This window comes from Hydra vulgaris, chromosome 14, assembly GCF_038396675.1.
Source record: "Hydra vulgaris chromosome 14, alternate assembly HydraT2T_AEP".
Classification (NCBI taxonomy): domain Eukaryota; kingdom Metazoa; phylum Cnidaria; class Hydrozoa; order Anthoathecata; family Hydridae; genus Hydra; species Hydra vulgaris.
Window position 1 is genome coordinate 17,682,675 of NC_088933.1, and position 12,326 is coordinate 17,695,000.

General features: G+C 29.3%; 1 protein-coding gene across 3 annotated transcripts in view; it reads right to left on the reverse strand.

Moving 5' to 3' along the window:
• Positions 1-2,363: 2,363 nt before the first annotated feature.
• Positions 2,364-12,326, reverse strand: part of LOC100205848 (uncharacterized) — an 84,772-nt gene continuing 74,809 nt past the window's right edge. For all 3 annotated transcript variants that reach the window (XM_065818295.1, XM_065818297.1, XM_065818296.1), the window contains 2 exons: positions 2,655-2,759; positions 2,364-2,567 (listed from right to left, as the gene is read on the reverse strand). In XM_065818295.1, coding sequence (XP_065674367.1) covers positions 2,455-2,567; positions 2,655-2,759 — 218 coding nt within the window. In that variant the 3' untranslated portion in view covers positions 2,364-2,454. The remainder of the gene's footprint in view (positions 2,568-2,654; positions 2,760-12,326) is intronic.

The following is a 12,326-nucleotide window of genomic DNA, read 5'->3' on the forward strand; positions in this document are numbered from 1 at the left end:
TAATTTGTAATTTATTATAATTATAAATGAAATCCACTGAACTTCTTTGAACAATTGTTTTCCCTATCGCACTGTATCCCTAGAATGACTGCTTTTCCTATTGCATAGAGTAAGTATTCATTTGTTTATTTTTTAAATGAAAAATGTGATAATTGCATCACTTTTTTTCCCTAAATTTTATTTCTTCGTTTAAACAAAACAAAACAAAAACAAAAAAAGGAAATTAAAAGAAAATTTGCGTAAATTCAAAAATTTACTTTAAAACTCAATATTTATTAATACCTTATATTAAATGCAAGTACAAACTGTGTGCACATACAGTAAATTGAAAAGGCCCCCAAAATGATTTTTCATTATTATAATTTATTTATATATTTATAAAAACTATTTTATGCACAATTTACAATGTTTACAACATTGTAAACTGTGAATAAGTGTAAGTGTTAGTTTGCACTTTTGTGGAGTGTGTAACAACTGTCGAGTGATAAATTAAATTAGTCTACAATTACATTTATCTTTAAATATTTTCCAAACTCTGGTTCTGGCTAAATATGCGACATCGGTGAGGAGGGTGGTGTAAACTTCCTAGCTAAATGTTTTTTAACGGTGTTGTTTGAAGAAAAAAATGTTTCTTTTTGTATGTTGTGTATGGTATGTTAGCCTTTTCCAATTCTCAATTTGTCAAAATTCAAGGATATTCTGCTGGGTAATTCTATTGTTATTGCGTTGGTATTGTTATTGGGTAATTCTATTGTTAAGCGGCCTAAAATAATATTTTGCTCGTTGCATTCTCGTCAGTGGAGATCTTTTAATATTGCTGGCCTCCATGCCAAACCATCAGTCGATGTAGCAACACTCCTTTATGGCAGCAGGCTATAAGATAGTCATGGTGCAATAATCAAAAGAAAGAAACTAATTTAGGCTACTTAACTGTAAGATTACCTTCCGCGTTGTTCTGTGGTAAAACCGTTAGGTCTTTTTAGAACACCAAATTTTAAGCAAACACCATAAATGCTAACAATTTTGATTATTTTTAGAATCTCTCGTGTAGCGTTGCAGACGAAACAACTTATTGGTTGGTCACCAAGGTAAAACGTCCGTACGGTAAAATAATGTTGATTGAATGGGAATTCTGAACACTGTAATAAGGGACGTACTTTTTTTGGAACAAGTAAAGATAAAGTTTGAAGAATTCTACAAAAGTTATACTTGCCACCGTAATATTATTTTAATAAGGATTGGTGTTCTCAATTATAAATTAATTTCATTAATGATATTCAGGTAAAGTTAAAGACAGTTTCACACCTTCAGAGAAATTCAGAAAGACTAATAAATTTAATTTGAAACCAAAATTTTAAATATGTCAAGAGATTTAATGATAGAATGAATGTAATTATTCGATTTCCAAAAAATAAACTTTTGAGTTATTATCATTAATATAATAATGGGAAAATTTTAAACAAAAGCACCTTCTAGGGTTGTGACCAACAAATTACAATTCTTTAATTATTATTTTATAAAATACTTATAAATTAACTAATCTCATTCAAATAGTTTTATAAATTCTCATTAAAAAAGATTTATAAATTTTATAAGATTTTACAGATATAAATAATCTTTTTAAAGTGCATAAAATATGCAATTTTGAAGACATACAAAAATTGACACAATACGATGACATTGAGCCTAAACCCCATTACCTCGAAACAGACGGGAATTTTTTTAGTGACTGTTAGACAAAACTAAAATTAAAACCGAGTGATCAACTATTTTGTTTACATTTTTGCTAACTTTACTAGATTATAGAGTGCGTGCCATGGTCGAGCGAATAATTTACAAGCATAATAATAAAATCGTTTATATATATTTCGGGTTTACTCTATACAAAAATTTATAAATTATCTGAACCGTTGATGTCTTCTTGTCAGTTTTGCAGCTGGCTTAAAAGAGAACCAGTTAGAAAAAAAAGAATATGTTCTGAATTTTTTTTTATAACTGACTTATTTCATCTTGTTTTTTTTTAATAACTTAAATGTTTCATCTTTTAATTTTATTTTTATAACTTACTTGTTTCATCCAAGGTCATTCCGAAGGAGGGGGAGGGCGTAGGGGGGCGTCTAATCCCTCTAAGAAACAAATCAGACGGCAAATTTGGACACTGCAGTCGGCAAAATGGTATGTGGTCGAAAAATGTTGGCAAGTCGAAAAATGTTAGTCAACGAGGATCTTTTTATTTTTTTTGTAGATCTTAGTCGGTAAAAATTTTTTTTGCAGGCCTTACTCGGCAAAAAACAGATACGTCACCCCCCTCCCTTTAAGATTGAAATAATACTTAAGAATCTAAGATTGAAATAATACTTAAGTTCAAAAAGTTATTGTATTTTAAACTTTGTTATTATTAATAATGACGATTGACTTAGAAAATCAATCATAACATTTATAGATGCATATTTTTTATTTACTAGTCTGTCGCCATCTTGCATTAATGACAGCAATTGCATCATTAGGTAGAGCAATCACGTTAACGTATGAAACAACCAACTCGGATGATGCTAAAGTGCTAATTACTAAAGACAATAAAAAAGATCCACCTTTACAAAAAGACATGAAAACAAAAACTTTCAAACAACAAGTTTATTTACTAAAGAACTTACATTTTTTAATCTTATTATCTTCAACAGCTATGTAAATAAACTGAATCATCTCCACACAATTTTTTTGAATTGAAGTTATCCATTGTAAAGCTATGTTATCGAGGTCTAAGTCAAATAAAAAGTTATTTTATCGAGGTCTGATTTATAAATTATATAATTTATAAATCCTATGACTTATATTCTGTAATAATATTATTACTATCATACAATGTAACCTTATATAAAATTCAGAATTCGAATTTTAAAAGATCCGCGTAAAGCAAGCACACGGGTTTCCTAGTTACAAAGCGCTCGCGTTAAAAATGACAAACAAAACATCGAGATTTATTATCAATCCTGAGTTTTATTTTAAATAGTATTATACCTACTAGTATGGGCCTCTATTTTTATAATAAAACGTCACCGAATGGTGTTTTTTATTATAAAAATAGAGGCCCATACTAGTAGGTATAATACTATTTAAAATAAATCATTTGCTAAATTTAAAAAATCTTCAAAAAATCATTTGCCAAATTTAACAGTAATCTAGTTAAATTTGGAAAATGATTTTTTGAAGCAACTTGATCAAACACTTGTAATTAAAAAAAATATATTATGATTATTATTTATCTAATAATTTTTCACTTCTTATAAGAAATGACTATAAAGAAATAATTTACATAACTTTTATAGCTCAAGTGTTGGACAATATCTGTTGTTCATATCGTAACAAAAAAATGTAACGCTTTTTTATAATTAACATTTATTAAGGTCATTATGTGTAATCATATTAATATCTATGCATATTTTAGCTTGATTATTACATCTAATATATTTATTGCATTTACATGAAGTTTTTAATAAAGGTATAGAACAATATGGAATATATTTTTAAATATAGACAAACAACTTTTAAATATAGACTAACAAATAATTACTTGTAATTGTAAAAAGCTAAATTTTTAATAGTTTTTCAACCTTTTTTAATAGTTGTTTTAACGCTTTAAATTAATTAATAACCTTTAATTTTAATTAATAACTTGCTATTTTTATTTGCTATTTAAAGTTGCTGTTAAATATGTCTTTAAACTTCACAAGCAATTGATTAAATTTTTCTTCAAATTTTAACCAATCAATTATGTCTATGACTTATAAACTATTACAGGAACTTCAAAAGAATTAACAGAAATTATGTTGATAAAATCTATGAATCACTAAAAAAACGCAAAGCATCACATTAATTTGAAAAATAGAGAATAGACTTATTTATCACAAATTTATCCAAAAATAATTCTTTTTAACAGAGATTTTAACTGTTTGCACCTAATAACTCATATATAAAAAAGTCTTTGGCTGAATAGTTATTTAACCATTCCAGACAGTTGTTATATTATAAATACATTTTCAGGAGTCAAAATAGTTGCTGGCACTCCACGAACCTTCTTTGAAACTTATATAATGGGGGCAACCAACCATTATCAACAAAATTAGCAATGGTTGTTTGCCCCCCTTAAGCGGTCTTTAAAATAGTTCAAGGGGCGCCAATCTCCGACACCTACTTCGACCCCTGCATTTTATACATTATTATAATATATATTTAAAAAAAAAGAAACTCTAAATACATTGAGATTCAAAATAAAATTATTATATTGTGGTTCAAAATGAGACTATTATGTTGAAATTAGCGAATCTACAACACTTTATGTCGGTAAAAACACTATTTAAAAAAATATTTACTAATGAGACATGCGATTCATTTACTATGGAGCAAACCAAACTTGTATTCTCTCTTATATTAAATAGTCATAAATTATATAAGAAAGGACTTCATTTGTTCTATTTATTGTAGCAAAGAAATTTTAGATAAAGACTCGACTGACTTTATTTTATATAAAAAAGGCTATCGGGTTGATGGAGCAAGTTATGGACATGTTAATAATGCTCATATTCAGAATGTTTGATATTAAATTTTTCTATTCTTGCTTGCCACCTTCACTCTTCTTGAAACATCGGATAAAAAAGCATTTCATACAAAAAAAGACATTATTGGTGTCGTTATCAGGACAAGTTAAATGTATTCTAATGTATACTAAATGATAATGTCGTTATCAGGACAAGTTAAATGTATACACATTATAGTTCGGGAAAAGCTATATGATTAGTGGTCATACTTTAGAGAGATCTTGATAATATGTTGTTTATATGTTGTTTACTTTACTAAAAATTCGGACTTTCAAGAACAGATTTACTTTTTTAAGCTAGAATAAATAAAAAATACCAGTTTTTATTTATTTCAATTAAATTCGTCTTCAACCAGTCCGTTTATTCGGAATCAGCCAGCTCTAAGATGAGTTGACTCAAAAAATGAAAACAAAACGTCAAGGTCAATTTATTTCAGACAAAGCTTTATTCTGGTTGGAAACTGCTTCACATCTTTTGCTTGCCAGTTACCTTCACACACTTTAAATTTCAAAACAGCCTAAAAGTCTTTAATAAGTCGACACTATGGCACAGCTGGCAAATTGTCAACTTTTTTGACAGAACTGATATCATGTGATGGCATAATGTGAAAATGCCAGGTCTGGCCAAAATACATAACTGCCATTGACATGATGAGCGTTGATGAATGGCACTAATCTCCACTTGATACAATCTTCTTCATAGATGATTGACTGCAATCTTCTTCATAGATGATTGACTAGGGACTTTGGTCAAAAGTAGCCAGCCAGATAAGCAATTTAAGTTTAAACTTGTGCTTTTTGCGATGTTACACTAACCGGAACTTTATCTCTGAAGTAGTAGGTGCTATTTCTGTTGATCGTCGAGTGCAACATCATGAAATAAGACTTATCGCCAAGGATAATCTGTTTTCGTTAAAACTAAACATTTTCCTTTATAGAGACAAACAATGCTAGTCTTGTTTCGTTCTTTCTGCTCTCTTGTCAATCAGGTATATCATGTTTCAAATGTTCATCATGTTTTTTCGTATGTTCAATCATGTTTTTTATGTTTTTTTGTTTTTGTCAGTATAATTATCGAGTTTTAATAATATGCGAATACACCCAAACTTTAGACTGGCTTGCATCATCAAATCTTGGCTAGTGTATGCAAATATGGTTTTCAGATATTTGATGTTGATACATGGTTTTCAGATACTTGACACTGGAGTTGGTGATTGTGGCCATGTGACTACTTCCTTCCATTCTTTTGTGTTCGAAATTTTTTATAGCACTTTTGATTATACCATAAATAGTGCTTTCTAGAATTTGTTCAGCATTGAAGTGATTGCAATTTGTTCAGTGAACAGTGAACTTTTTACTTTGTGATTTATTATTCAAACAGAACTTGCAAATCATTTATTTCTTGTTTAGACCTTTTTTTTTTAATTTTTAATAATTATCTCAAAACAAGCAATTAACTTATAAAGAATTAAATGAGCTTTATAATGAATATGAAAAAAAAAGAAAGAAAGTTAAAGGCTAAATTTTTAGTAACTGCCCGCTATTATCAACACCATTTTGTAATTAAGTACATGTCAACTAAAACAATTCAAATCTTTGAAGATCTAAAAAAACAACTTGTTTTTTAGTTAACTAAAAACTTTATTACAAAATTCTTTTTTATTTGTGGTAGGTTATAAAACCTAGATGGAAATTATCCTACTAATGACCTCACACTAAAAACACTAAGTAATGTTTTGTAAATAGTTTAAAAAAGCATCAAATGTTTCAGGCATAGATTTTAATTAAAAAAAAAAAAATTATAAAAAACTGTCTGAGCCAAAAAAATGTGTAACTTTAATAAACCTACATAATTAGTCGAAGGTCAGCACAGAAAACAAGTAAAAACTAAGAAATAATTAAATTCCCTCTGCACTTTTTACAATAAGTCAATCGGCCAAAAACTCCCTCTAATTTTTTGGGTGATTACCTATTCAGTTATGTTACTTTTATTAAGTAGTGCAAAAAATTTATTTTGACAGGACAAACTAAAAATGCTGCATCTCCCGCCCTTACCCTCTTCCTTATATTTGCATTAGCATCAACTTGCAATAGCATCAACATGTTGTTGCTAATTTCATCAACTTGTTATTGCTGATTTGTATCAGCATCAAATTTGCAATATCAACTTACTGATTGTTCTTGTATTTACAAATTTGTTTGGTTGTTTTCTTGTGTTAATAATTAGAAGTATTGCTAACAAAGCAAAGTTAACTACAACTATATATATACACATAAATATATATGAGTGTGTGTACTACATATATGTGTGTGTGTGTGTATATTAGGAATGTTGTAAAAAAAAATGCTAGTTTTGAAAATAATAATTTAGTTTTATAAAAATATTTTGTTAAAAAAAATTGTGGAAATGCAGTTGAATTTGTTGCTTTCTTGCAAATTATATAAAAGACAGGTTTTTTAACGAAAAAAAGTTATATTTTATTTACTCTTAATTTTAAATAAAATTAAAAAATATTTTCAAAATCAACATATAGTTCTGCATCTTTTGAAGTTGACATAACACTGAAAAAAAAATTTTCACTAATAAATATGTGTCAAAAATTTTGTGTCCAATTAGTCTGGTCAAATTAGGGTCCGACCTGGACAAAATTTGGATAAAGATAAATTTGGTATCATTCGAAGCGTAATTTTGTCTACTTTAACATATCCAAAATCCACCAAAATCCATTTTGGGCAAAAAAAGTTATGATTATTTTAGCTCACCTCACTTTTATTCAAGTTTATTAAAAATACAAAAAAAACCCGTCGTGTCTACTGTCAATAAGTTGTAATAACTTATTATAAAGTTGCTTAGTCTTTATGAAATTTTGCGCAAATATAGCCAAATGTGTGAAAATTTAAAAAAATGAAATTCAAAAATGCTTCAGAAATCATGTTCTTAAATGCTGATGTCAGCAGTTTTTTTACAATATTTTTTATTTAGGCTAATGCTTATTGTATATTAAAACACCTTTACTTAAAAATTTATTAGATAAATAGTTGAAATTGAGACTGAAATTAAAAAAAAAAATTGTTTATTGGTATAACTATTTAAAAAAATAAGCATTTTTGAAATATTTTCTTTCATAATAAATAAATGGCTGTCATGCAACTAATACTTAAACACCATGTGTTTTCCACATGGTGTTTAAGTATTTGTGCCGCAGTTACATCTTATGATATTAAGAAAGTGAATTGGTGCAAGATCCTGAATAAAAAACTTAAGTATAGGTTGAAAAGTTAATCAAAACTATTTTTGGGAGCTGGTTTAAACTTAGACTGTATATTGAAAAATGAGTATTATCAGGAAATCTGTTTTGAAAGTAAAATCGGCATTTGTGGTTTATTTTGCTGCTCCAGTATACGTACCTTGTCTGTCTTTATAGGTACTAAAACGTAATTTTTCCAACTCCATCCCCACTTTGTTTTATCCATATTGACTCCCAACCATTGCTGAATTTGTAAATACACTCAAAACGAATGGTACTTGATCGCGCTTTCGGTTGTTGGTAGTCGTTTTGACCTGCTTTGAACGCTTGATAACTGCTTGATTGACTGCAATATTATTAAGATTGTTTTGAATCTCTAAACTCACATTTTCTCCTTGATTACAATTGATTTCATCATCCTTATCAGCTCATAGGCCAGTAATATACATTGAAATCCAGAGTCTTGAAATTCAAAAGGTTTAAACAGCTCGAGCTGTTCCTTTAATGCTTTAAAATCTTTATCATCTCTTTTTAGCCGAGACTTGCCAGATTCACAATGTTGCTGATTGCTCTCAAAACGATGCTTTGTCAATGTTGACATGGAATCATAGATTGCTCCGCATTCGTGCAAAGTACTGACCCAAAGATTCCTTGTAGTTTCTGACATACCCCTTCTTCTGGTTAAGCCTCCATTGGTTTTTATTGATCTCATCATGCACTGTTCAATTACTAAATTAGGCCAAAGACCAGCCCAGTATCGATCTGTGCGTCAAATACAATGGTAACCTGATTTACAGTACTGCTCATAGAGCCAAGGATGTTCTGAATTAAGTGAGTGCATGAATTGTAGATATAACCGAACACTTTTGGCATAGTTTATATGTCCTGTTGCGGCAAATGAATTAAGCATAAGCCTGATGGCCTCCAGATGTTCGTGCCAGTTCCCAGTTGTCTCTGCTCTGATGATCATTTTGATAATGCTAATGTGTTCAAGATTTTGCAACCATAGTTTTGCTTTTCTGGATGAACGAGAAAGTTGTATTTTTAAATTTTCAATAAGATTTAAGAATCTTATAACTACACTGCTATTATTTATCTTTTCCAAATCCATGTTTTCTTGGACCAGATCCTGATACATAATTTCTAGAGAACTATCAGCTTCATCTTTGGGGCTTTGTTTAAAAAGTAAACTCATTAAGGCAGACTCAACTAAGAAGTGAGCTCTTAGTGCTCTAGCTACTGTTGTACCAGTCACTATATGCGTGACAGAGTTGCTTGCATAAATAAGTTCGAGTAATCTATTCAGCTCTGATCCTTCCATGACCATACCAATACTTCCTAGGAAGCTCATTAAGATGTGGAATCCTCCCAATTGAATAACTATATCCAATTGCTTAGACTTTGCAATTTTGTAAGCTTTAAACCATAAAGGCTGATCAAAAGTTACACTTGGAGTAGGTAAATTGATTAATTTTGCTTGGTTTTGTATAAAAACTTGTGTAGAATAAATGCAGTTTTCATCAGATGGGTTCAAGTTAATGATAGGCGCTATGAATATCTCACTTTTTCCGGGATGACATTTACCATTATGATGAAGTTGCATAAATCCACTCCATTATGCCTGGTACTCACCAGCCGTTGAAGTGAACGAACTTTGCAATAAAAACCAATACAGAGAGACAGTGAAAAAGTCTGTGGTGACTGAAGCTCAACAATGGGCTTGAACAATATCTTTGTCAATGCTGCTGTGTCAGAAACGTTATACCACAAAATCGGAATATTTATTTTAGAATTTATTTCTGCTGCCTTTAAACCATATCTTATTCTTTTAATTCGATGAAGATTATCCAAAATTTTAAAGTTCATTATTCCAGCAGCGATGATTCCCATCCCATGAAAAGTGTCTTTACCATTTAATGTGCAGATATTATGATCAACATTGTCTGCCAACCACTGAGTAAATAATCCATTCAGCACTCCTTCAACAATGTTATCGTTGTTAGCCATAACAGAGTGTTTAGAGCGTGTTATTTCTAATGGACTTATGCAAAAGCTTAGTTTAAATAGCTCATTTGTCAACCATATTGATGCAACCGTGTGATCTAGTTCTATTCCTAAATCAAAAAGCAAAGGCGGTACATAAAACCGCGATCGAATAGCTTTTGTTACAGTTTGACCAATGGAAGATTGTTTTAGTTCGTCAGATGTGATTTGTTTCATGAAGAGGTGAAATAATGGGCTTAAACTTTTTTCATGATGCTCAATATCGTATTTAGATGGGTAATTCTCTGTGCTGAACTTTAGATTTAAAATTTATCAACTTCATCAACTTAGCCGCGGTTCTAATAATAACTTCACCTTGGTTTGATTCTTTGTTCTCTGCATTAGATTTTTTATTAATAAATGTAGCCGCATCTTTAAAGCATACTAAATTAGATTTTCCTTCAGTTTAGCTAATAATTATGTCGTCTTTGTATTTTTCTTATAATTTTCTCTTTAAGTGCTTCACTGAATAAATATCTTTGGAATTCGCTAGCTCATTCATTTTAATGTGCAACTCAGTAGTTGTCACAGGAGGCATTTGACTCTCAAACCAACCACGAAGCCTTTCAAAGTGTTCTGCCATTGTTGAATTTTCTTTGCAACCAGGCTTTTCTTTTTTTTCAATCAAATTTGACCTGTAAATATATTAGGACTTTCTAGATTAGCATATGAAACATAAAAATACACATAACGAATATAAAAATTCAAAACTCGGTCAGAATCGGTCAATATGTTACTTTATTATGGAAAAACTACAAATCACTTTATCATTTGCAATTTGTACTTATTAATTGCATTTAACAACATTTTTGATATATTGCTATGAGAAGATAAATCAATTCAAATATATTGGAATTAAAACCTGTTGGTGGAAAACCTGTTGGTGGAAACCCTTCTGATTGAAAATAGCTTATAACATTCAAAGTGGTATATAGCATCACTTGCAACCAGATCACAGCAGCAATTCAAACGAGATTTTACTTCAACTGTCCATAATGCTAGGTTGCCACAAATGAAGCAGCATTGCTTCTAGTTGAATATGTTGGTCTAAATTATAAATAAATTTGTTTACAAAAAATTACAAATGTTAAGCTAGTGTTTTGCTTTTTTTAAGAAAGTGGGATGTTAAAGACCGCACAATGAATTTATAAAAAACAGCTAAAAGAACATAATTGAACAAAGTAACTCCTTCATATAAAAATATATTTAATTGTATGGATCAGTGACACAAACGCAAGATTGAGTAAATACGAAAATATCTTACTTAACGCAATTTTTAATGTTAGGGCTTTCCATTTGTCATTTTAAAAGTTTTCTTTTCGGATTTGTAAAATCACGCCTGCATGCCACATGGACAGCAACTGTGTCCTTTTCCTTAAGTTCTTCTTCAAGGTTTTTATCATTGCGTACTTGTGAATAATGAATTAAGGTATTAATACCTTTCCTTCTAACATTATTTGTTTGATTAACCAGGTCATTATCTTTGCAAAGCAAACAAGTTTCTTTTAATGTGTTCAACATTGTATATTTTATTTTAAGATATATTTAATAATTTATCTAAAATTAAAGCACGAAATTTAAAAATAATATTTAACAACATCAGCATATGGCTCTACAGTTTACCAAGTACACAAAACATATTATTTGAAAAGAAAAATTAGTGCATTTTGAGCCTGCTATGCTGGTATTTTTACATTTTTATAATTTGTAAATTTAAACTATATTTTTATAAAATATTATATGAATCGCTGAATTATCACAACTTATTGACGGCAAGTCGTATGGGTTTAGTTTATTTTAAAGAAAAAATCTACAAAGTGAGGTCAGCAATAATATTTATAACTTTTTTTGCCCAAAATGAATTTTGGTGGATTTTGGATATATTAAAGTAGATAAAATTACGCTTTGAATGATACCAAATTCATTTATATCCAAATTTTGTCCAGGTTTGCCCTTTTTTAGACTTATTTTGACTAGACTAAATCAAAACTTTTGTGTCTAAGAGGAACCTCAAAAACTCATCTGAATCCAAAAATGTTTTTTTACTTTTTTCTTGAAACTAACAGAAAACCATTTAAAAATTACTTCACCTTAGTGTCCACTATGATGTCCAAAAAATGTTGGATCTCAAACAAAAAAAAAGAGTTGGATCTCAAATAAAAAAAAAATGTTGGATCTCAAACAAAACAAAAAAAGATTGGATCTCAAACAAAAAAAAAAAGTTGGATCTCAAACAAAAAAAAATGTTGGATCTCAAACAAACAAAAAAATGTTGGATCTCAAACAAAGTGAAATTATATAAAAAGCTCAAAAATAATTTCTTAAATCTTTTCAGACTACTGCAAAGAAAATGATTTTTTTATCTAAAAATTATAAAAGTTAACTCTACAAGATTTTTTGTTTAAAATTATTATTTCTCAATGTTTTTTTATAAAATGAAA